This window comes from Opisthorchis viverrini (genome assembly GCF_000715545.1).
Source record: "Opisthorchis viverrini unplaced genomic scaffold opera_v5_7, whole genome shotgun sequence".
NCBI classification, from domain to species: Eukaryota; Metazoa; Platyhelminthes; class Trematoda; order Opisthorchiida; family Opisthorchiidae; genus Opisthorchis; species Opisthorchis viverrini.
This window is the reverse complement of record NW_008751663.1, coordinates 625,143-650,448: the sequence shown is the minus strand read 5'-3', so window position 1 is coordinate 650,448 and position 25,306 is coordinate 625,143. Positions and strand designations below refer to the sequence as shown.

General features: G+C 45.9%; 3 protein-coding genes across 3 annotated transcripts in view; 1 reads left to right on the top strand and 2 right to left on the bottom strand.

The window, feature by feature from the left end:
- T265_00689 (hypothetical protein) overlaps positions 1 to 276 on the bottom strand; it is a gene marked incomplete at both ends in the record, with an annotated part of 3,327 nt that extends 3,051 nt beyond the window's left edge. Inside the window, one exon of the mRNA XM_009164538.1 lies at positions 175 to 276. Coding sequence (XP_009162802.1) covers positions 175 to 276 — 102 coding nt within the window. The remainder of the gene's footprint in view (positions 1 to 174) is intronic.
- A 2,024-nt stretch (positions 277 to 2,300) lies between these two features.
- The window catches only part of T265_00688 (hypothetical protein), a gene marked incomplete at both ends in the record, with an annotated part of 39,790 nt that continues 16,784 nt past the window's right edge, over positions 2,301 to 25,306 (top strand). Inside the window, 5 exons of the mRNA XM_009164537.1 lie at positions 2,301 to 2,443; positions 4,195 to 4,384; positions 4,587 to 4,724; positions 5,838 to 5,932; positions 15,262 to 15,418. Of these exons, the coding sequence (XP_009162801.1) occupies positions 4,231 to 4,384; positions 4,587 to 4,724; positions 5,838 to 5,932; positions 15,262 to 15,418 (544 nt within the window). The remainder of the gene's footprint in view (positions 2,444 to 4,194; positions 4,385 to 4,586; positions 4,725 to 5,837; positions 5,933 to 15,261; positions 15,419 to 25,306) is intronic.
- T265_00687 (hypothetical protein) lies at positions 15,141 to 15,413 on the bottom strand (the record flags this gene model as incomplete). The annotated part of the gene is made up of 1 exon (XM_009164536.1): positions 15,141 to 15,413. One exon carries the CDS (start codon positions 15,411 to 15,413, stop codon positions 15,141 to 15,143), a length of 273 nt encoding a protein of 90 aa, XP_009162800.1.

The window sequence follows — 25,306 nt, the reverse complement described above, 5'->3', positions numbered from 1 at the left end:
ACGTCGTGAATTAGGTTGTTAGGCTGAGATGTGCAGTCTTGTTGTTGTTGTTTTTCCTTTTATTTTCAGGTCGGGATCCTTCCTTCGTGATGCACGAATCGGGTGGAGTTGACAACAGCCAAACAGATAGTCCATAGCGCGCATTACCACGGGTCGAAGCATGCACTAATTTACACGGCAGAGAACCGTATAGGTGCAGCGACATGTTGGGTCCAATCGCTCTGTTGAACGAATTCTAACAGCCCCGCTGCAAAAGATCCGCCTGATTAGACGCATTGGAGCTCAATCCAGGAGGCCTTTGGGGCGTTGAAGTCACCTACCACGAGGAGATGCGTGAAGTGGTAGTTGGAGGAGCGTTCTCAAGTGTTTCTCTGCTGCCTCCGTGGGTGAGGAGCCGAGAATTGAGTGGCCAGGTTGGTTAGCAGACCTAATAGTTGTACACCGGATGTTAGTCCAAGTCTCCGAACGGGCCTCTGGGGCGATGTCGTCTGCTTCTTGTCTTGGTGGTTTCTGGGGGTGCTTTTTGCTTGCGGGTTTTTTCCTTTCGTGGGAGCCCGGCTTGCTCTGGCCTTCTGGCTTTGAAGGACGAAGTCTTTTTTCCCGTGGGCGAAAATTTCGACCGTTGCTGTTTGTAGCTCTCTCAGCATGTACTTTTTGAAGACCAGATTTGCTGTTGATCAAAGATTTGCGGCAAACATTCGCCTTCCTGGATTCTTGGGTGCTTCGACGCAGTTTGACCGGAAAGGTGTCGCTGTGATGCCCTGGGCGCCGGGTGGCGGCACCAAGAAGTAATTCCTTCGGTGGCGCTCCAATGAGGCTCGTTTCCTCAGAAGACTGCAACTTCCAGCTAGCCAGCAGTCCTGTGAACTGGCGAATCTTATGTGGCTTGCTTGGCTGCAGTCGCTTTTCTTTTGTGTTTGTGTGGACGCACGATCCGCTGGCGATCAGTGGGGCCAACTGGATGTACGAGGGGTTTTCCGTTTTGGTGTGGTCACGTTTGTGGCGTCGAGGTCAACGCATGTGGTTGATTTGTCGGTGGCCTTCGCTGCTTGTCCGCGCGTTTCTTTCTCAGTCCAGTTCAGAAGCTGTGACTTTGGTGAGGAGTTCACTGCTGCATCTTTGACGTCTGTTACGGAAAGAAGCGCTGATAGCCCTACTTACTTTGGGCGCTGCTTCGACGCGCTGCCCACTCCACAGGCTATTCTGCCTCCTTCACTGCCTTTGGTGGGCGAGGGATATGTGTTGGTTGGATAGAAATTGGCGTCCGGAGACGCGGCCTGTTTCGTTGGGATGCTTTCGGGAGCACAGGGGACTATGACTGCGATTGGTTTGGCCATGAGTTTGGCCAAGCGGAAACCTGTTTGGAATCTCTACCCTTAAACTGCTGTGACAGCTTTCGCGCCTATGGAGGGCGATACTCAGCCAGACGTCTGATGATTAGGTTGGCCTTTTGGAATCTGCCAGTTCATTCGAAGATCTTCCGTACGGCAGATGGAGAGGAAAGGGTGACTAAGAGCCCAAGAGGCAAAAAAATGTCAGGAGAGTCAGCTAATTCGCTTATCTGGCCGTCCTATAAGCCCGTGTGTTTGAAGTGCCACCAGGCCTTGCAGATGTGGCATTGCATTCCGCGTTTTACGTTCGACGGGAAGCCATTTCGCCCACGTCGGTTTTGGTCTATCGATGGCTGCAGAGGGCAATCTGGATAAATGGACGTCATGGCTATGACTGGATGCAAAATGAAAATTGAGCGCGTAATATCAAGCATTATCTCTTAACTGCTATGTCATAGTAATAAACTGAACAATGACTCGTGTGTACTCTGTGAATAGATTGAACAGCCAAAAAACGAAATCGATTTCGAACGTACCCCCTTTTTTACTGAACACGTGACTTCGTACTATGCAGCAATGGCTACTGCTCCTAGCTGTATGAATATTGCAACCTACACAAGCTTTCTTTTTAAAGTAAACTTCGGAATACCTGAACGCAGCATGCAACCGTGTCGTAAACTACACCACGCCACTAATTTTGTTATGCTTGATGAATAGAAGGGACACGGAAATAATTTACGGATCGATCTGGGCTAGATATGTCCCTAGAATTACGAAAATGTTATCATGAATTTTCAGCCCGCTTTTTTTCACCTACCGTTAATTGGTAAGCTGCCGCTGCAGCCGATATTGCTGTAGTGCCGCGTAACCTTGAAATCTCGTCTTATTGAGTGCTGGGCGCAAGGTCAGAAACGTGAATGTTCATCCGATTAGCCAATAGGAACGCCTCTCTCGCCCTGCCAGCCTTCAGGCGGGTGGTCGTGTCCTCTTCTGTTGCCGGCTCCGTCGGCTCTTTTCGGAGGCGCGCATCTTTGGGGCATTCTTGCTGGCGTTGTCCCCACGAAACTTTATGATTCGCAACCCATATACCATATCTCTATTGTTTGGGCTCGGTACGTCTGAACTTGGTTTCGTTTCCTGCCTGTCACGCAATTTATGCTAGATTTCCTCTGGTTTCTCGTCTTAATAGAACATTGCTTCAGTGGCTGTCGACACACTGTGCGGTCGTGCACATTTGCAAAAATTTGACCGATTTAATGGAAAGAAAGGAATATAACTATTGCCACAACTTTTCGATTCTTCATTCTTGTGACCTATGAGGAGTTCATGAAAGGCTTTGTAGGATTTTGATAATAAATAGAACCTTAATTCGGTTTATATGCATTGCAACAGCGTTTTTAGGTGTTTGTCCCAGTCGCTCCCTGTCTTTGCGTAAGGTGTAACGCTTTTTTAAATAGAATCCCCGGCTTACTCCGTCTCTACGTGCATGAATCAGAATCAGAACCGAGAGAAAAAATGCGAATATCATTCCATATACGCCCTTGGTCCGCTAGTGGAGTAGCTGACTTTCGGGACCAGAGCGGAGGAGATATCCTCACAGAAGCATAGATCAGATAAATGTTCACCCAAATTACGTTTGAAAATTTGAACTGTTTCTGACTGAACGACATTTGCCGGTAAACGATTCCAAAATGACACAACGCCGCGAGAGAAACTGTACCCATGAGGCACATTGTCCATGCGTGTGACAGTAAGTTTAAATCGATGTCCTCGGGTGATGTTGGTTGTTGGAATGTCATACAAGAACATCAACTGCGGAAAATGGTTTAGGCACAAAACACGGAAAACATAGATGATATCAATCCGGAGACGTCTGTATTCAAGTGTGAACAATTTCAGTTTGCTGCATCTCTCAGAATAAGAAAGACTCCGCAGACTGGGAACCATCTTTGTAACGAGGTGTTGGACACGTTCGAGCTTTCGGGCCTCGTCTTTCGTAAGTGGGGAGAAAGCTGGTGCACCATATTCCAATATAGGCCGGATCATGGTGGGATACAGTTTTAAAACTAACTCTTCCGTCCACATCGAAAAACTTCGCTTCAATGCCCACAAAGTGCGAAGAGACTTCTTATACACAGCGCTCGTGTGGTCCTTCGACTTTGAATCATAACGGATTTGAACGCCCAAGTCTCGGATTGATGAGACCGATTTCAATTTTTGACCATCCAGATGATATGCACGATCTGAAGTTGGCTTTCCCAGGCATATATATTCTGATTTGGCCGGGTTGATCGGAAGCCTCCTTTCAGAGGACCAGGCCACCAGACGTTCTAAGTCATGCTGAAGAGCCACTCGGTCTTCGTCACACTCAATAGGTTTCCATATCTTAAGATCATCAGCGAATAACAGACTTGCCGACTGTAGGACCCCTGGTAGATCATTCACATGTAGTAGAAACCGAACTGTGATAGGAATGTTGTTGACACAAATCAGTGATACCTAAAGGGCCATTCATCGACTACGTATAACTATAAAGTGGCAAATGTGACGACCTAACGATAAATTGTTTCCGAGTAACGCTACTCTAGGTGCAGAACATAGACTTGGTCTGATCTTGTGACTAGAAGAATTTATTTTTCGTCATGTCTGACTTTTCAAGAGCTTCTATCCTACCCAGTTTGCCTGATGGTATTATGCTGTAATTATCTCATGCTTATTTCGGTTTGGAAAGTAGCTTCCTAACTGAACTAGTTCCCCGGCCAGTGATATGGCACGGCCAATGTTGACAGGCAAAACTGGGCGCAGGAATCAGGCTGTGTCTTCCCACCCTGAATTAACCCCTGATGCTTTTTGTACCTTTCAGTGTCATTCACATCTCTTGAAGTGCCTAATTACGCCCATGTCAACATCAGATCTGGCTGAAAGGCCGTTGTCACTCTTATTTCTGCTGTTCATCGGCTATACCTCCTTGTCGTTTGCCCGTCGAGCCCTACAGGATGTCTTTACCGCTGAGCTCACCATCCCTGGGGATAGGCTGGATGCTACTCAGTTGGGTGAGTCTTCCCATTCGTCACTAAATGCGGTTTCCTCAGCTTTGGTATTATAGGCGGTAACATGTGGTTTTTTAGGACATGAATCGGGTGAACTAGGTTTTGCCGACTGTTTTTTGCTCATCCTTGCTCCTCAGTTTGCTTCTTTGTATCACAACCTGCTGCAACTGTTTCGTCAGCCAAGTCATCCTTTTATTCTGTGTAGGTATTATACTGAGTTCACAGACCTTAGGCTACACAACCACGAAGCTTGTTAGTGGCATTTTCATGGACCAGCTCAATCCGTCGGCTGTTTTTGTTTACACTCTGTGGTCCACTGCGGGGTCTCTCTTCTTCATGGCACGTGAGTCACAGATTTTCGGTTGTATTCGTGGTGGGTTTATATTTGCGTCGTTTTACCACCTGCTGTTTTTCCTTCTAAGGTCTTTGGTAGGTTGCTTAGTAAATTTGTCAGTATGCTCTGCTTAATTCGCCCGGTGCCGATTATGGACAGATACGCATGACGAGAATAGTCGTCCTCTGGAGAGACTTGTATCTTGCGCTCCCGTTACTTGGGGCCTGTTCTCAATCCGATGACTAAAGTAACGGAAATAGAATAATTTTCAGATGACTGTAACCTGACATGATCATGCTTATCGGATGACGTGATTTACGCTCAGGATGGTCGTCCGCCTGTCAGCTATTTCTACTCAATTGTGTGCTCGATAAAAGCAGCCCAGAGACAGCCACTTAGAGCTTGGCGACAGAGCATAAGAGCCTCCTGACTCCCTAAATGAGGGCTTCGGGTAAGTGACAAAAAGGACATTTATTGTTGCCATCATGTTATCTTCAGCTACAGATTCTGGGTATTGAGCTAAAACCACCTGGCGGGTTACTGCATGTCTCATGTTCTGTTAGATTTAATGGTTAGATGCATGCCATATTAGAGTGAACCCGATTTTTTAATCCCTACAATTGCTTCTAAGTATTCGCAGAAGCCCAGTAGTTTCTGATTGTTATCAATATGAACGCTTGTTACTACGCGCATGCGTCTGTTCTACTATAATCCGTAGCAGAATAAAAAGTTACAGGATTATATATTGCACCGTACTGAACACTGGGTAGATAAAGTAACGATGTTGCAGCGTGTGCCATATTTCTGTCTTTTCGAACGGATCGTTCGGTGCACTGTTAAGTCACTTGCTTTAAAAAGCAAGTGAGTCCACTGATATCAGAGGGGGCATTAACGGTCATTTTGGTGTTCGTTCGTTAGATACCTTAGGTTTTTCGGTAGTCACAAAGCTGAATGAAGTTAATCTGACAGCTCACCTAAACCCGCCCTTTGACTTCGAGTTATGCAGGGAGCGCATTTTCGGCCTGTTTGCTTACTCTGCTTGACTTCTAGATATTTTCTTGCCCTAGTAAGTGTGACACTTGGGGAGACTTGACTTCTCAATCTTCTTTTTTCTCACATTAGTTTCTTCAAACCGATATTGTTGGTTCATAATGTACACCATAAATGGTCTGGCTCTGGGCGTGGGTTGGCCTGCTGTTGCGAAGATCCTCCGCACGGTACGTATGCGTAACTTATCATTTCTATCGGTCACTTGTGCACTTTGAAACAAGCTCCTTCCCATGCCCATAGGTCACCTGGTTTGTCTGTTCCTTCGACACATCACGGACTTGGCGAACATCTCACCGCGCTTTTTATACGCCTTATTTACGTGCATTTTCCGGTTTCTTGGGTTTACTAGATACACTGCATTTGATATCCACAACTATTTTACATTGGCCACTGGAATTTTGCCAGTGGTTCTTCATGATGCAGTTCCAGTGCGGAAATCAGTGTAAAAAATAATCGTTCACCCTCTCCGTGCCTGGAAGCTGTTCCATCCGAAGAAAGCCAGGTTGTCTTAGCCTAGATGGGAGAAGTAGAGGTGCCGGAATGCTTCCAGAAACCGATCAAGCATGATATGGCGCCCTGTACATGAGTGATTTATTGGACTATACTAGTGGGTTCCGCTTTGATGCTCACACATGGTCAGTGGTTAGATATCTGATGAATCCAGTCTCCTATTCCTCCAGGTTGGGCGTAAACCATGCACGGCAAACTGTTTCCGCAAATCTTGTACTACTGCGTTAGTGTGTTCGCACCCTCCCATTGACTGAGCTAAAGGCTCGGTGAGGGACCTAATCGTGCTCTGTCTAGGTTTGGACGCTCTGACAGTATGCCTGGCCGCTTATAACAATGAAGTTTGCATCCAAAAATCCTCTCATGTCACATTGGTCGTCACGTGTTACCATCAATCGACCCGCTTCATATGTTGTGTACAGCAGGGCGGTTAGACTCACTCCTGCTTTTGATGCCACCCTACTTAAGCCCCCACATATTTTCCCTCTCATACCCCATTCAGTTTTGACAAATCCTTTTGCAGGTCTTAACAGTAAGGCTGACCGCTTTGTTCACTTTCCATCACCCTTATTGACCAGTTATGTATATCTCTCCGGTGACTTCCGTAAACAAGAAACCAATGTTTAAAATCCGAAAGCCTTAATGTTTACGCTCTGAAGCAAGCAGGACAACAAGCTGCTTTGCTCATACGATGGGTTTCCCCTGCACTGATTTATGTTTTATGTCAGGAATAAGAATCCAGGATGCACGAAGTGTCGTTGAATCAACTAACCCGTTGTCCTCTTTCCGCTTCCGCTTGCGCACCTCGTGATGTGGAGCTCATTGCAGCTAGACACTTCTCGACGGTTATTGCTTTGAGGCTGGAGTATGAAGTTTTGATGCCTCTGCGCAGTTCGTTTGGCCGCATCCATTAAAGGACCTCGGGGAAGATTGGTCCGTTGCTCGCTGTTTATTGCTTCTGCTTATGTTTTAGCAGAACTTAGCTCCAGTCTACGATAGACTGTCTCCATGACGCCCAGAGTGCTTTCACGACAGACGGAAGCTCAGATGTTGCTGCTGCCTTTGGTGACACGGTCTCAGGTAGGTGAGGGTTGTGCTGATGAGGCTCAATTGAGTGGATTACTCACGAGGTGCACGGACAACGGAGGGCGCTTACTGTAACCACCCTGATCATGGGCTGGTCCGTTGAGGTACCACTGTCCAGAACGGTGGGAGTGTGCTGCCACCACCGAACCAGCTCTGATCATATTGCTATTATTTTCTGGTTGCGAAGATCGATCATTCTGGGGCACCTGTGTAGACCCCGACAATGCGCTTATCCATCTGTGGTTTTGTTTTAGACTTTCAGGTTTGAGCAGAACACAGATATCGCCTGGCCATTGTGGTCCGTGGATACGAGAATAAAAAATGTCAGGGTGATTCCTCCGACGCTTATCTACTGACCCGTTGTAGGATTTCTACGATTACTGGAGAGTGATAGCCAAAGCTGTACCGGTTGCCAAAACTTCTACTGGGAGTGGTTACCGTCAAGCCCACGGCAGTGAAGCATCGGTGTTGAACACTGATGTCATGTTGTCGATGATGATGATGATGATGATATCGTCAAGAAAAGTTCTTCAAGTGGGATCAAGAATCCGCTGGTTAGTGAAGTGATTACAGAGGAAGGAGGCTCAAACATCCTTCGAAGTTTCGATGCCTACTTCGATGGGCGGAATACTCTGAAAAAATATCCAGCTGGCCTGAACTTTCCAGCATAACGAGTAAAGGATCAAGAGATTCACGACGGGGCACGGATTACTCGGTCCCAACGGAAGTTGAAGTAAAAAATGAAATCCAGCTTTTGAGACGCAACAAGGTTTCAGTTTTCCTCTGCATTGTTCACAGGTGAAGGCGAAGCACTGGTCATAGTATGACAGAGCTCATACAGAACACTCAGAAGACGGATGGAACGTCATAGAAACGACGGATGTCTGTTGTAGCTCTCGTATTCAAAAAGGTGTTCGTTCTGAATGTCAGAATAGTGAAGGTATCACCATCGGTCCTAAATTCCCAACTGCTTTATCTTACGCACACCTTACTAGCATTCGTGCGCGAGAGTCGTGAAAACCATGCATGGCCCCTTCCGGGTCGGGGATGCACTGACCTCATCCATAATTTATAACATCTCTTCGAAGGCCGCCACATACAGATGGCCAACAATATTTACTTTTTTAGCCCTAAAAGCAATTACTCTATGCAGTCGACCGCGCTATTTTGTGGTATCCTCAAGGTAGGAATTGAAAAGTTTTTGTCACAATTCGATCCTTTTACTCCAGCATCCGTGGACGCCCTAAAGTCTACGGAGGGTATTCTCCCGAGTCCATGAAATGTAGTGTCCATCAGAACTGCATCTTGTCAACCTTCCTGTTCAGCTCCGTAATTGAATTTGTTATCTAAGAAAGGTCCACTGAACAGAAGATGTTTAGAAGTTTGTGAGCCCAAATCGGTTCTTATGTACGCATACTTCTGTGTGTGGGAGTGTTTGTGAAGCTTCTTGAAAGTTTCTCTATAAAAGTTGTGTCAGACAAGAATGTGTGCTCGCTCTTGTCCTGTCAAACCTCGCCGTCGAGATGAACGCCGGAACTCTGGTGTTTCGGTCGTTGCTGGTGAAAATCTAGTCGATCCTGAGTACTCAAACCAAATCGTCCTGATCTATGAAGATAAATGCAACTCATAAACACTTGGGTTAGCTGACCATCGTCACAAAGGCTTTCGGCAAGTACCGTGGCATACGGAACATGCAGTCTGGACGTGCCATTTGCAATTCAAGGAGGGGCACTGGAGATCTTGCAGAATTTTAAATACCTCGGTTGTTGTGTTAGCTCTTATATATGTCTGCATAAATTTCGAAGGACCGATCCACGCCTACCAGTTTATGTCATTTGTAGCGTCAAAACGGCATTTCGCTGGATCTCAAGTGTCACGTGCGTCAGCCTACAGTAGGTTCATCGCGACATACGACCTCTGCAAGCAGATTATCGGAGGCATCTTCAGAGTTTCGAATAGTCGGTTTTCAGTGCTGCAACGGTCTTGTAGGCCACACCGGTTTGAACCCAGTGCCCTAAGGCTCAACCCCAGCAGGGCCAACGGTGAACAGCGCGACGAAGAACAGTGAGTCCCCATCAAGGAATCATATTATGGGGTGCCTGGAGGTAAATTTGTATTGTTCCCTTCGACAAGAATGTGAAAACATTGAGGTGGTTCCCTCAAACGTGTGTACTCATGGAAACAGCGAGACTAACTTCCGAGGATGGAAGGGGTGGAAAAAGTCGGTACTGAAACTTACGCATCCCAATCGCCAATTACTTGCCTGTGTCCGTCAGCGCATTATTCAACAATGACGACAATAATAGTTTTAAAATCAGAGTCTGGTGCTTCTCAGGAAATGCGTGCTTTCCGCAGCTGCCTTAATTCATACGCTCTCGAGCTAGATTAGCCCCCTGAAGCAAAGTGGCCATACTGCTCAGTCACTGGCTCCGAGAATGGTCTCAAAATGAAACCTTAACAACCACCGCCTCGCGGCTTTGACGTTTGATTTAGAGACTAGAACAACGGTCCGCTGACAAGACCGTACGTCCTCTAACTGACCGTTGTGGGTCAGGCTATTGAGTCAAACTCTGAAAGTTGGGTCCCTTCAACCAGCTCCCTTCGGTCCGCGAAACCAAGAAGTATAATTCGCCTTTGAAGCTGTTCTTTCACTGGCCTTCACCCACGCCTCCTCACGCATGGAATGATGCACTGCGATCAACCCATTTTCCATTCTCCTAACCATTTTTACTTGTGTAAACTACCATCCAGAAAAACAAACAAAAATAACCGCGTTCTAATCTTCAGAGATCTGTTAAAAGTTGCAACGTCAATTTCCCCAATGTCCGTACTCTGTGTAACATTGGACATCAATCATCTTTTACTGAAGCTGCACTTTCTATGTCAATGTATGTTAATTCTTTCAAACACGCACATAAGACATCACTGTGGTCGTGCACCGCGATCCGCTCAGGACGGCTCAGGTGTTCCCTTTTTGCTCTTCGAGTGTCTGGTGATTCTGACTCAATGGCTCGTTGTATCCAGGGCGCAGGAGTTGCACTCAGCCCAAAGGCTGAAAACATTTTACTGAATTGGATCTTTGCGCTATGTGTTTGTCTGATGTAATTAAGCTCAATGCAGGTCTGTGCCGTAAGCGGTATTTATCTGCGTCAGCATACGCCTCGGACTGCAGCTGGTAATCTAAGAAAGGGGGATCTACCGAAATCTATCGTAACTGCTTCGACGATCGTGAAAAACGGATGTATTTATCATAGTGAATGATATGAGCGCCAAAGTTGAACGGTAGATTGGGGTGAGAGCACACAGTACGGATCATGAACGTGTGCGCAGAACATCACCTGTTCCAGTGCACAGTCAGCACAGGCGCTCACAATGAGTTACCAGTAGGCCACCTGCTGTAGGCCAGTCGTGGATTCAGGTCACATGACTATCAGTTACCGATGTAGAGCCTCCGTCAGAGATAGGCCTTCCTTCTGGCTTACGCCAGTCGACTCACATCATGCCGTCGTGCTAGCATAGTTTTTTCGGCTGTCGTTCACAATATGTTTACCGGAATGAAACACCTCCGTTCGTCAACTTCGGCGAGTTTTAGTAGCTCGAAAGTATCGGACTCTGCTGATGCGTACTGGTGATAGTTCCAAATAAGGATGTAACAACTGCCGGTGCTTCTCGGCTTTTCAGCATGGGTTTGCTTCATTTACGGGACGAAACCCACACCAAAACGTATCGCGCTTATTGATCTGAAATCCGCTTTTGGTTCTGTCGACCGACAGTGTCTAGCGATCAAAGGTGTCCCAAATTTATACTCCTTATGAGGGCACTGTATGCGAACTTTTGTGGACATGTATGAGTACACAACAAGCCTTCGTTCGAGTTCACTACGTCCATGGTGTAAAACAATGTTGCCCTTCCTAACTATTCGCCTTCAATTTTACTATTGATGTGCTTTTTGAAACTTCTGTGCCTGTCTCTGAAACCCTGGGAGTGGAAATGCTCCCGGGACGTTCACTCTCAGACATTGAGTATGCGGACTGTATTGCTTTTATTGGTTCAGGTAGTTCATAAATGCAAACCACTTTAAATAATCTAAATAATTCATTTTTACGGTTCGGCCTTCGCTTGCACACTTGCAAAATGTAAAGTGCTGATACAAGACTTGCTTGCAGTCGAGCCCATCGATGTGGTAGATAAATTTGTTTACCTGGGCAGTTCCGGTGGACTGGCTGAAGATGAGTTTGTTTCTCGAATTGGAAAGGTCATGGCAGCTTTTGCTAACCTCCTACACGTATGGTACCACTTGTGACGTCAGTTTGTCTGCCAAGGATAGAGTTTACATTACGGTGGTGCGGTGCTTACTTCTTATTTGATCAGAAACGTGACCTCGACCCTCAGAGGGCATACGAACGCTGTCGCTGTTTGACCGTTTCCGAAGCATTGATCAGGTCTGGTGGAAATATCGAGTTGGCACTACTGAAGTACACTAGATGGTTTTAGGAAGAAGGAACTCTTCCGCGATGGATGAATTACTCAAGCTTCATGGTTTGCGTTGGTTAGGACATGTACTGCATATGCCGGCAGACCTTCTGCCTCATAGAGCTCTTTTTGCCCAGCTCTGTGCTGAGTGAGAGTGACCGATAGGTGGGCAGTGTAGAACTTAGCAACAAAATACCAAAATACTAACCAGTAAACTTAGTCGGGTGGGCAATTGCTGCCCTTCTGGATTGGGACCCCGGGATTCAAATGACCAATGGTTAAGACATTGACAGAAATGGTCCAACCGCGCAGCCAGTGTCGTTGGTTCATCAAAGCTATCGGCTTCAATGCGGAGCTACCCAATTTCCAACAGACCGACTCCAAGGCTTGGTTGTATGTTTGACTTTCCCGTTTACCGGTGATGGAAACTGTAGCAGCTGGAGCCATTATGCTTATGGTATACGGTTGTAGCTGATAAATTGAAATTGAATTGATTGTTTTAGTCACTGACGTAATAATTGTGGAGAACAATGGAAGGACTCCAAAACTCCGGTGTTCAGGTCTCGTTAGGAGAACCTTGTCTGCCTGGAATATGTGGATGACATTATTCTCATTTTTGAAAAATATCAAGAAGCGGAACCATTACTCGAAAAGTTGACCATCCAGTTCTTTGGCAGGTGCTTCGTGCTTACAAAGTGTAGTGTCCTGCCGCAGGACGTTCGGTCTTCGAACATATCCCTAGGAGCTCAAGAGTAACATTGAAGGTGATGGGATACTACACCCATCTCTGAAGCTCCGTTAGTTGTGATAGTAATGTGACACGCGAATCTCGAAGGCCAGACTTGAGTTTACCAATTAGCGCCACTTATGGCGCCAAAAAGACATCTCACCGAGTCTTAAAGACGAGCAGGCAATGAGAAGGCATGGCAGTGAATAGACTACTCATAGGTTTTCTGAAGTCTCTTCGGAAGCTCACGATCAATTGCTCACAGCCTACTCAGTTTATATTCGAGGGGAGCTCCGTCATTTCGGTGACCTGCAGCTAGTCTTCCTGCAGTTCATGGACCTGATGGCATTAAATCCCTTGAATTGCGTATCTTACAGGTAGCATACAAAGGGGATGTTGACTTCGGATAAAACGTTGAACAGTCGAGTGTTAGGACAGTAGTGAGGTATTTGTCCTGATTAGGGACCACTTATAGAGTCGGTGAAACTATTGGGCAGTGAACTACCGTTTTCGACCCCATCAGGTAGGTCTAATATTCTAGTATTCTAAACGAACGATTCGAATCTGCCGTTAATACCAGATTGGTTCGCAAATAAATGTTTATCTGCTCGTGCACCCAGTCTAGTACTGGTCTGGTGCTATGACTGCGTAAATGAAGGATGCAGTGACATGAGCTCAGCTTGGTTATGAGCTTATTAATGGGAAAGCGTTTAAATACTGAAACAGACTCGCATTGGTCGTAACTGTGGCACTGGATCCGTGTCGCTTTGAGCAGCGTTTTTCCGATGACAAAGTCATCCACTTGTATCAAACACTAAACCTACCGAGGCAGCATACTTCACCACGCTACCTCAACTATTGGACTTTCCGAAATGGTTTAGTGGTACTCTGGCGTGGTAATGTCTCCATATTTCTGTGATAGTCCACGGCTCGAGAAAGTCGTTCCACACGACCTGAGTTTTTAATGAACCAGACGACCGCTAGCGAGATAGCTCAGTGATTAGAGCGCGAATTTGCCGACCGGAAGGTTCGTGGTTCGAATCCGACCTCTACCTCTTGACTTCCCCTGTGTAGGCTTGGGCAACCTGGCAGTATCCCAGCCATCGTGCTTTCTTCTGGTGGCATGGCAGTTAGGCACCGAACGATTTAGCGCCATAATTTAGTTGAAAATGCTTGAAATGTTATTTGAAGAGAACGTTCTTTTGACTAATGCAAATTTTTAATGCGGTCCAATAATTTTTAATGAATAGTGCATTTCCGAATGCCCTATGGTAAGCGTGTTTTTTTGAGCTTGATACAATACACTGCTATCACAGCCAATACACATTTGCATATCTATTCCATTTTCACGGGTGACTCAGTTGAATCCCAGTTGAATTTCGTCTGCGATGTTGTTCAACTGAATGTGCTGCACCGGGCGGCCCCGTGTTTCATTTGGCACGATATTCGAGATATAGCAATACATGGGATAGGGGTGGCCTAGTGCAACGCATTCAAGTGAAGCGGACCATCATAAACTGACGATTTGGCTAGATTTATTTGAGTCTCTCTCAAAACAAAATTTGTGTGCAAACGGGAGCATTTTTCGACTTCCGCCCGATTTAGTTTCAGATAGAACATAAGGTTGAAGGTAACTGGGAGAATGCGTCTAACTCATGAGCCCCAAGAAGGGCGGAACTGGTCGTGAGCTGTCGAAGAGCTTTTAGAAACCGTGTGAACATTGCGCTCGTCTATTCATTTTTACCTCTCCTCACTGCCTGCCAAAAAGTGTTTTACTAGCATTCCACGCCATCATCATCATCATCGATGATAGCAACACCAGATGAGAACACGAGTGCTTCACTGCCGTACAACCATGTCAATTTATTTGTATAAAGCCTTACAGTATAAAGCAGAAGGAAATGGTGTAGCGAGAGGGCGCACATCTCTTGCATTCAGTCAATCTGGTTACGAACTGATAGCATGAACACCACTGACATCGGTTAGCAACCAGATCGTTGCGTGTACCCAGCTGAGCAGAAGAGGATAATGTGGAGTCCATCCTGGAAGGCGAATAGTGTCAAAAAGGCCCAAACCTTCCATAGAATCATTCATTCCCTTCAACCATGTCAAATTCAGTTCCCCTGTAGGTTTCCACTACTCTGAATTAGACACGGAAAACAGCGCTCGTCTCGGTAAGCAGTGACCCGACATGCGTAACAAATGACCCAGTCACCTTAGCTTGCAGCGCGGGACCGGTCATTGGAGGTTTAGACACGGAAAACAGCGCTCGTCTCGGTAGGCAGTGACCCGACATGCGTAACAAATGGCCCAGTCACCTTAGCTTGCAGCGCGGGACGCGTCCATTGGAGGGGTACCCATCTCCTCATCACCTCACTGCGCATTCGTTCGTTCCAGCCAGTTCACGTTTCTACACGTTCAGAGCGCTCTGTAACAACTTGACTAGGTTACGGACATAGTTAATTTTGATGTTGCCCGTACGTTGGGATCCTTATAGGGAATAGCATGTTTTATGCGTTTCATTGTCACTATTGCCGATATTTATTGTTCAATGGGGCAGGGTTGGCTGTCCGAACCTTACCTCAATCTTCCTTGCGCTTTCGTTTTCCTCCTGGGGTATTAATTGTCCCAGCGATGGATGATGTTACCAGGAAGTCGCGCTTCGACGTTTTACTCTTGGACTCGCTCCAATTTCTCTTGTAGTCGGTTGCTCCCAATGAACTGGCCACCTGGTGGGGCGTGTTGTCTGCCGCTGTCAATGTTGCTGGAGGTCTGGGGCCCTGGTTGACCATGTCCATCATGTCGATTGCCGTCGTTTGGCTTGGATCCGATGCATGGAGAAGCACTTTTATCATAATTGGTAAGTTACAACTAAGCTTGTGATAAAAAACAACGTCCGACCCATATTTTTTTACCTGGACTCTTCCTAGAAGAAAATCTCGAATGGTTTGTGAAAAACCGTTGAATATGAATAAACTCTAGCTGCGACGAAAAAAACCCTGCGTTGAAACACTTTCAAGACAACTTTTTGGAAGCATTCACTCACATGAGATGTGTATTCAGGGAGACGTCGAACGATGATGGCGGCGGGTGCTGTTTGTCCACCAGACTTGACGAGAATTAATGGCCCTTTTCTGACCGGAACCTAAGTCTACTCCAGCCCATCCTCTCCTGAAACACCTTGTTTCGATTTCGGGATAGTCCTTGGGTACTGAACCGATTCACACTTATCGTCAGTTTTGTAACTTTCATATCAGCGAACCCTGGGTTCATACCCTATATAAGCAGCAACTTTGGTCAAGAACTCTACGTTCAGTGCAAGTGGAATCTCATACGTATCTAAAACGGTGTACCTAAGAAGAATCTCTCGACACTATACTATACGAGTTCGCTATTCGAAGCCGCATAAACATGGCTGAAAACCATGTAGAGCAGTGCGCATCCCGAAAATCTTTCGGGACATTTCTCATCCGTAACTTTTGTGGGGGCCGTCGAATTGTGGATTCATAAGTCATGGGTAGATGAGTGGAAATACCTTGAGTGGAATACCTTGCGTTATGTGCTGGCTATCCATACTGTGTTAATAAGCACTTGTGTACCCCTCCATCCATGCTTTTACGTTTTGTGCTACACCAAGGTCAACAGAATGATAATTGAGTAAGAGTGGTATGATGCACACCAAACTGGTGTTCGGAAATCGGTCAATCGACACCTTACTTTGGATTCGATGTCTTTTTCTGGTTCACAGTTCTGTCAGACTAGACATTCTCACTGTTTAGCTCGACATTCTCTGATTCACTTCATGTGCATTTTGTGTGCTCAAACGTTTTGGACTGGTGAGTAAACACGTGGTACTGGGACATGTCGGAGTTAATCGATCAAAGAAAATGAATTTTTCTCACAGACCTGGAGGAAACACTCCCAAATCGACCCGGTGCATTCCTATTAGACAACACAACATCTTCCATCATCGGGAGTTTAATCCAGAATTCTCGTGGAGCCACAAGCTGGGGACTTCAAAGTCAAGGCGTTGTAGCAACGGGGCTTCCGGAAACCAACTGCACAAGGTTACTGTGGTCCCGATGAAAGGAAAATTTTACTCCATCCAAGGATAGGAATGTCCAGCCAGATTGCTGTTCTACTTGTGTTAGACTTTTGGCATGTATCCTCCACTTCACTTTGTCTACCTGTCCACCATGTCTACACTGTTCTGGAGGACAAGCTCGTGACTGAATCGATAATCTGAGGGCATTGCCACTTCGGTCGCCTGAACACTCGCCGTTGTGTTCCCTTGGATTATCTGAAAACAGTGGCTTACACACGGAAAGCATAAGCATCTGTTTGGATCGCAAAGTAGACTTGAATAAAATCCTTATTCCAAGGTTACGCTGAAGAAAAGGCACATATCTGACAGTTGATGTCTTCATGGTGGGCCCTAACGGATCCATTGACTTGTAAATTTTTGTGAAGACAATGAAGAACACACTAGAGATTGCCGTGGATCCTACTACTGTAGTATTCACTAATATTCGGTGAATAACATTTCGTCTAGCGTAAGAACGAGGTACTCTCATTGAAACCGCAACTATATATTTACTGCAATCGGTGCATCTTTCCAAATATTTGTGGATAAAATATTGATTGATGTCCAAAAAGGACTTTTGATATCCGGTTCACCCACCCTAACACACAAAAATCCCTCGACCGACACCCAACAGAGATTCAGCTTGACTTAGCCGATTGCTTCTCCTTCCGCCTTAAATCTCGACCAACCTCGGAACCTAGTCACTTGGCCTGACGAAGCTTTTGTGTCAAAAGCGAAACGTTGCCCAGCAATACGTCTGCCGATTGTCACCAAACTTTTTCGAAAACGAAGACCTCTAATATCATTTTGGGCCCGTGAATAAAGCAGCAAAAGTCCATAAAGGAAACTACTCACAAGGCTGCTGAAAACTCTTCGGCAGCCCACGACCGGTTTTGGGCAAATATCATAAACGAAAGATTCGGTTGAGTCTCCGGCGAAATGCAAATTGACGTGCAAGTGAGTTTGTTTCTCGGAATCTGTCCAATTTTACTCAGGTAGAACATAAAGTTGACGGAAGCTCGGGACTGCGCCTACCTGATGAGCTCCAAGAAGGGCGAAACCGGTCATGGGATGTCGAAGAGTTCTCAGAAACCTTATGAGTAGTTTTCATTGCGGAAATATACTGCCATATCTCGAATATCTTACCAACTGAAACATGGAGCGGCCTATGTAGTTGGAGAATATCATAAAGGAGAGATTCCGCTGAAAACCAAATTGAAATTTGCAAGGGTCCACTTTTGCTAGTACCTCCAACACCCCGTTTAAACCAAATAGTAGAAAACTTCCTTTGAAAGTTTTTAATGACTTCCGTCTACGGAAAGCCTACCTGCATTGGACGGCACTCAGTTTTGCAAGTTTTTGTCCGATGCAGCACAAACGTCCTTTGGTTCGGATTTTACTCCGTAGAACACTCCAGATAAGCTCACTGAATTTGAATTGCGGCAGTCAAACAGGTGTCCTTATTATTCCACTGAAAAACATCTCAGAATGAGTGACAAAGAGGCGCAAACCACAGTACCGGGCAAGTCTCTTCACTTAACTATTTCCTACATTGGTAATCATGCCTTCATTCAGACTAAACGGACCTCAATCGTAACCTTGCGCCGAGCCTACACCACGGTACAGCTGACTACTAGGGTACAGGTGGTTGTGCCATTGTCGCCGATCAAAGCTCCAACATCAGTTTTATCGGCTGGTCATCGCATGTACCAATTACTCTACATACATACATTGATAGAACTGACCGAAGGCTAGGAACGCGAGCAAAAGGGCATTTGCTCAAACAAAATTGAATCCTGTCGGTTGATCCTGCTCTGACTTGGAAGGAGTCGAAAATCAATTCAAGTACCAGTCGGTCAGTGAGGACGACGACGGTCTTCTTTGATAGACGGTGACTGAGCGGACACAGCACATATCTGAGCCAACTTAAGTTGGGAAACTTTACCAACTCCCCTAACGATATCGACTCATTACCGATCCCTCGCTTTATCGAGTGTGAGCTACATATTGTATCGCTGGTTCTCAATTACACTAGCCTGCGCTTACTCACATAGTTAAGAATTCCCTGACTAACTTGTAGGGCTCGTGAACTGCCTTCGTTTCATAGTCATAAGCACGCCCAACAGCTTTTTGTGTCACATAATTGTAGATAAAGGACAGTAACTTTCACCTGATGTGTTAGTTGAATGTGGTCACACATTTATACGTCGGTTATAGTCAGTCAACAAGGAAGGACACGATGTCACTCCTACCAAACAAACCCCTTACATTAAGCTAGCCAGGCTCTTGCTCTCACATCCAAACTGATGGCTGACCGACGTAGGGCGTATCACAGCCACAATTTCAAATTTTGTTTGACCTTACTTTCCTGCTTCCCGGAACTTATTGTTTTCGGAACGCCCATCACTGTTTGTTGTTGTTCTTTGTTTACTGCTCTTACGTTCAGTGAAAAAGGATTCGAACTATTTGTTTATCTCAGACTTGCGCGCTTTACGACGCTGTCTCACTAATTCAGAATGAATGTAACTGCCGTTTTTTACGTTGTCTATTAGCACTGTGCTATTGAGCATTAACTCTGTTGTGCGGATCAGCTGACAATTTCGACTCAGTAATTAGTAGCTATAAGCTTATGGTTTCATCTAGCTCTTGTTGTCCTTTGTGTATCATGCTGACTGGTATACTGCAAGTGGGCGTTCAGTGAAATGTGGAACTATTAGGCTGGGTCGCTTGGCTGATCTACTTTGGGGCGCTGTACGCCAACTTCTACGGACGTTTGTAGGTCTACGGAAGCTCTCGCCTGAGTTCACTATATCAAGTGGTGTCAGGCAGGGCTGTCCTCTTTTTACCTTTCCTTTTCAACCTCGGAGGACCCACTATCAGCCTCTACTGTATGTGGGGTCGAAGCTATTCCGGGGCATTCGCTATCAGATATCGAGTAAGCAGCTGTTCTTGGATCTGACGTGGTAATTCAAACAGTGTTAAATAATCTGAATAATGCTGCCTCACGGTTTGGCATAGACTTCACACCTGCAAAGTATAAAATACTACCGCAATACTGGGTTGGCGTGAACTCTAACCTCATGCTTGCGGATGAGCCGATTAAGGTAGTAGACAAATTTGTTTACCCGAGCAGCCGTACCAGCCCCCGTGTTCTCGCGAAATATGCTATTTCCATCTTGATTAGGAAGGCCAGAGCAGCTTTTTGTGAACCTCACTTGGCAGCGTAGTATTAAAGCCATTACCAGCAAACTCAGCAGCGCTGGTCATTGCCATCTCCCTAGGTGGGGGGCCCTACACGGGACACATCAATGTTTAGAGACATTGTCAGACGTGGCGCAGTCGCGTCCCCAATGGCGCTCGTGCATCCAAGCCACTGCGCTTTCCAATCTCCCCAAGCAGACGTCTACTGACAACCCTGTATTTATGCATCAATTGCATCAGCTCCCGCTTCCAATGCGTAGCTACCCATCCTACTTCCCCGTATAATCAGTGAACGAAACTGTGGCAGCTATAACCACTGTACGACAATCACGCATTTCTTACAGCTGATGATAATGAATAAGGTTGCAGACGCCCCATCACCAGTTGAAGTGACATAGTCAGTACGTTGTGCATGGAAGTGTTTGGTTGTTGCGGTTGCATAGGTTGATATGGCATTTAATCACCCAAGTCGACCTTAACTGATCACTGTTCATTTGGGTGAGCATTCCTGTTGGCTTGTTCCATGGTCTATCTACCGATTGGTAGATGTCAGGGTGGCCTTGAGATTCGACCTCTTCAGTTTCTTTGTAGGTTGGCCTCCAAATTGAATTTCTTTTTCTGGTCCTTAGACCTGCTCACCGGGTCTGACCTAGTGTTGCCATTGCAGTGACAGGCCGTCGCTCGTAGCGATGCTTAGACAGAGTTGATTTTGATATATCGATGGTTGAATCCTTTGGGAATTATCGTGTTCCTGTGACTTTCCTCTTATTTCTTATACCTCCACGCGACATGGTCTTCACGTTTTCTTGATTAAACCTGTTTATTTTCCGATCTTCACATGTGACAGTAAGGGATAGTGCTTCGTTTCCCTTGGTCGCTGTGTTGTGTTCCTTACCTGTGTAGGATTTTTTCTCCATATCTGTCCAGCATGATATTTGTTGCAGTTCGCGCAGTTGCTTCGGTACACGACGTTTCTTGTGTTTCTTGTCCCTCGGCCTTGAGGTCGGTTTCCTCAGCATAGAAGCTGGTTCGCGGGCTGTTAAGATTGTTTTGAGCCATGAATTAAGATACTAGACTTGAGTTGGGCGATTAAACAAGAAGAAAATCAAGGTTGTTTCTCGTCGATTCAAGAAGTGATGTCGCGTCTCACGACGGGCTCTTCACGGTACTACGAAGCGCGAGAGGTTCGCAACTTCATAGCGACAACCCTCAGACAGTAATTTCAGGTCTGACTGTTCAGCATAGAAGATAATCACTCTTTGTTACTGATGTGCACGCCTATATTGGAGGTTTGAAGGCTCGATGAACTCTACTTTAAGGTCGTTGAATGATACAGCCTTGACATACCAAGTCGTGTGCATCAACTTCAGCTTTTTGTCCACGTGGCTTAGAAAACTTGGCGCGGTGTTCTCCAAACTCGTGTTTACTTCTTTACTGTGTTTAGGACAGCGCGCTGGTTTTGGAGGGTCACCACTGGACGCCTTGATCGATGGTGTCAAGTGTAACCTGGAAAGATTCGGTCTCGGGTTAGCATATGGACTTCAGTGTTGGATTCACAAGTTGGTCTCAGTCTTTGCTGACCTGACCTCTGATCGTTGTGTGTGGAGAGCATCATCACAGAATACCTGTGTGAAGTTGGATTACACTACCACAGGAGCCAGTCACCTTAGGCAAAAGTAAGTCAACATCCGTTTGTAGGTTTCGAGTTTTGATGGATTGCTCAAGTCAGCATTCCTTGGAAGTAAACAGTGCAGGTTGCTTAGTTCTACTATTCAGTACCTATTGTACCTGGACGTCAAATTAAGTAGGTGACTCGATGGAAGCTCAGTATTGAGGCTAAATATTAACACAATAAATAAGCTTACTCTCATTTTGGAATTAAGCTTGCAAGATATTCTGTGCGGTTCGGTCACTAGATTAATTTACTCAGACTCACGCAATTGGAATAGGTATATCCAGTGAAATGAGAGCTTTTTCGGGTAGAATATCATAATCGGCTTGCACAGGCGACTTGTTAGAGTTTTGTGGAAAGAATGCCATTTGTTAACAAGAGTTGAATACACTTCCTCTCTGTAGTGGTAAAGCGATAAAATGCCTATTTGTCACATCATGTTTTTATAATTCGAAACTCGTATGTAGTGGTCTTTCTTGGGTATGGCTTGCTTCCTTGCTTGCTAGGAATTGAGGCGGAATATCTGCAGCATCGCCCTTAAATAAAAAAAATAACAAATAAGATGACGTTCAGTTGTAACATTCTTTTCGGTGCATAGCTTCCATGCCACCCAAAGGAAGCTGCGATACTGCCGAGTTTCTCAAGCCTACACAGGGTAAGTCAAGAGGCAGAGGTTGGGCTCAAACCACAGACCTTCCGGTCAGTAAATTTGTGCTCTAACCGCAGAGCCATCTCGCTCCTCTCACTCTCGAACTGATTTTTCTACCAACCAGCAGAACAGTTCAATATAATTTTTCGCATTATCCCAGAACTAGTCGAAAGTCGCCTGTAAACAACCTCCCACAGAGTCTGTTCAAGATAAATAGGGTTTCCTGCACTTTCCACAGTTTCGGCCAGTACAGATATAATATATAGCACCAATTATGAAGAAAATACGGTTCGATATCAGATCCCAGTGACTGCCTTTGCAGTGCACATTTGGTCGAATAACATCACGGACGAGTTTCATTCGAATTATTCTGTAGACTAGTGGTTTTGCTGCCAGTGACTATGAGATAATCACTGGAGCTGTGCGGAGAATCCATTCTTCCCAACTGGGATAGTGTGTTCCACACAGCCTGGTGATCAGTGCTATTATATGCTGGCGCTCTCAGCTCTCGTGCAAACACGCATTACAGGTGCAGCGCATCATCAACTGAAACAACATTCCAGGGTTATACTCATTTCACACATCCAGCTGACTGCATCTCTGAGAACCAACCCCCTCGCTTCGCATTCTGATCTCACGCATATCACAGAGTGAGAAATGCCTTGAACAAGGACACGAGGTCTCACTCGGCTGACATCGTCATCAGACTGGATCACCCATTTTTACAAACGTATGAACGCAGGCACTAGATGAAAAGTGGACTTTCCACCAAACAAAGTAATGCCCAGCTCAGCCCGTATACCTCGCCGGTTGACAGGTTAACATGCTGTTGAGTGCACACGCCTTAGGGACCAAATACTTAAGACGTTCTTTACCCTTCCTTAACAAATTGGAAGGGGCACAACATACTCACCCATACATTTCATCACCACACTAAAAACCAAGCCAACTCCTTGTCAATTTCAACAGACCTCGGCCTTCTGTGTGTTACCAGCTGAATCTCTATTCATCAGCGAAACAGCTACAGTGGGATTCTCTAGTTACTTCCATTTCTAGGGTAACTATGTACGACCCAGGGAACCATCTTCCAGTTGTAACACATTCCCACATTGTTCTATTTCCTTGCAGTTTTACTGGAGTAATTCCCGATAAAACCTGGTACACACCAATTTGGCGCGATCAATCGCGAGTGTTCACACGCGACTGTTCCTTACAGGGCATTTCTTATCGTATTTTGGGAGTTTGTTTGCTTGTTTAGAAGAGCAGGCTACTGCAGAAATATTTTGGGACCGTAAAATCCTTTCCTCCCATTAAGTTATGCTTGAGAATGCCCATGCAGTCTCCTACAAGGTTGTTAGTGGATAGTCAGTCTCCTACAAGGTTGGTCACTGGATAGTGCTGTGACAGGCACGGTCATCTAGTCCTCTAGGTTTGGGGCTGGAAAAGTGTGGCAACATATCCTCCAAAGGTTGGACTGCTGACCACTGCCTTGTGGTTGGGCTTCTGAGCCAAGCCTTTGGTTGAGGGCTCCAATCACCGCCCTGCATAGGTTGGGGCGCCCCGATACTGGATCTTCCCGCATGCACTCGTGAAATGCACGAACCAAAGCACTCTTATGTCACATCTGTCCTCGCGTGGTGATGGTAGCTGGGTCGTCTTACCTGCTTCATACAGCAGTAGAGACAAGGCGAAGTGTGCGAGTTCCGATGTCTCCATCTTTCTTCGTTGTTATTCCTCAACTCATTTTCTGTCCCGTTTGGTAATCACTTCTGCAGAGCCCACCTGTTTCCCGTCAGTCAGCTACCCAGGTGAGTAACTCACTGCACGCCATCACTCACATCTGCGTCCCTGCTTTCACCAATCAGACCCCGTTCCTCTGTAGTAATTACAGTCCTTAACGTTTGAGTTATTGAGTAAACCAGTGGACTGGCTGCCCTTACGAACAAACTTGATACTTTATCGGTGGACAGTTACTGCCTTTCCAAAAGCCCAGTACAGGAAACCAAATGCAGTTATGGGGCCCATAGCACCTTCGCTCTCTGGACACAGTTGATTGTAGGTGTGGTTGAGGCTTCTTGCTTGTCTACACCAGTGGACTGGCTGCCCTTGCGAACAAACTTGATACTTTATCGGTGGACAGTTACTGCCTTTCCAAAAGCCCAGTACAGGAAACCAAATGCAGTTATGGGGCCCATAGCACGTTCGCTCTCTTGACACAGTCGATTGTAGGTGTGGGTGAGGCTTCTTTGCTTGTCTACATATCTGTAAACGATCACTAGCCTGTTCACTTGCATGAGGCCATGCGCTTCCATATCAGTCAGTCGATCCACCCAGTTGAAGCCGTGGTTTGTTAGTTTAGATCCACCCTTGATCGATAAAGCACTAACACGTCCATTTGTCTTGAAGTGGCATTAGGATGAGCTTTTACGGGCTCAAGTTAAAGGCGACCGCACATCTTTGTTTTCTACCTTAATTAGTTTATTTGAATTTAATTGTTTATGAGAATATGTCTTAGGCAACTGGATTCAACCATTCGTTATACGTGTATTAGAAAATTTACACGAAGCAATTGTTCCAACCACAGAGATGCCTGTCCTAATGCGGCTGTTAGCTTCACGAGTATTGTGATGCTTCCCTTAAGACGCCAGTATGAGAACATCAGGTAAGTATTCCTCTGTGTAACTGCGCATTGGTCACAGCTTCACGTAATGGCAAAGGCTATACACACCGCCGGCCAACAATTGCCGTTATCCTTGGACTCGAAGGGGCGTTTGACCCCGTAGACATGCCACTCTTATGTATGATTGCTCAAAGGGGAATGTCCCTGAAGTTTGCTCTCGGGTCATGTAAGAGATAGAACGAACGTTCGGCATGGCTACTCTCTCCGTTTTGCTGTTCAGTTTTGTCATCGAAATGTACACGGAATGCACATTTCAAGGGATAAAGATCTTGGTATATAGATCGGCTCTGGAGAAGGACAGTGCCAACGACATTGTCTTATTCATTGGCCCTCACCACTCTGAATGTTAATCCCAGTTTCGGCATGTATTTTGAACCTTCATAATGCAATTATTGCTCTGGAATTTTGAGCTCCCATCTGTATCGCTATCAAACTTCAGAGAAACCTGATTTTATTGACCGG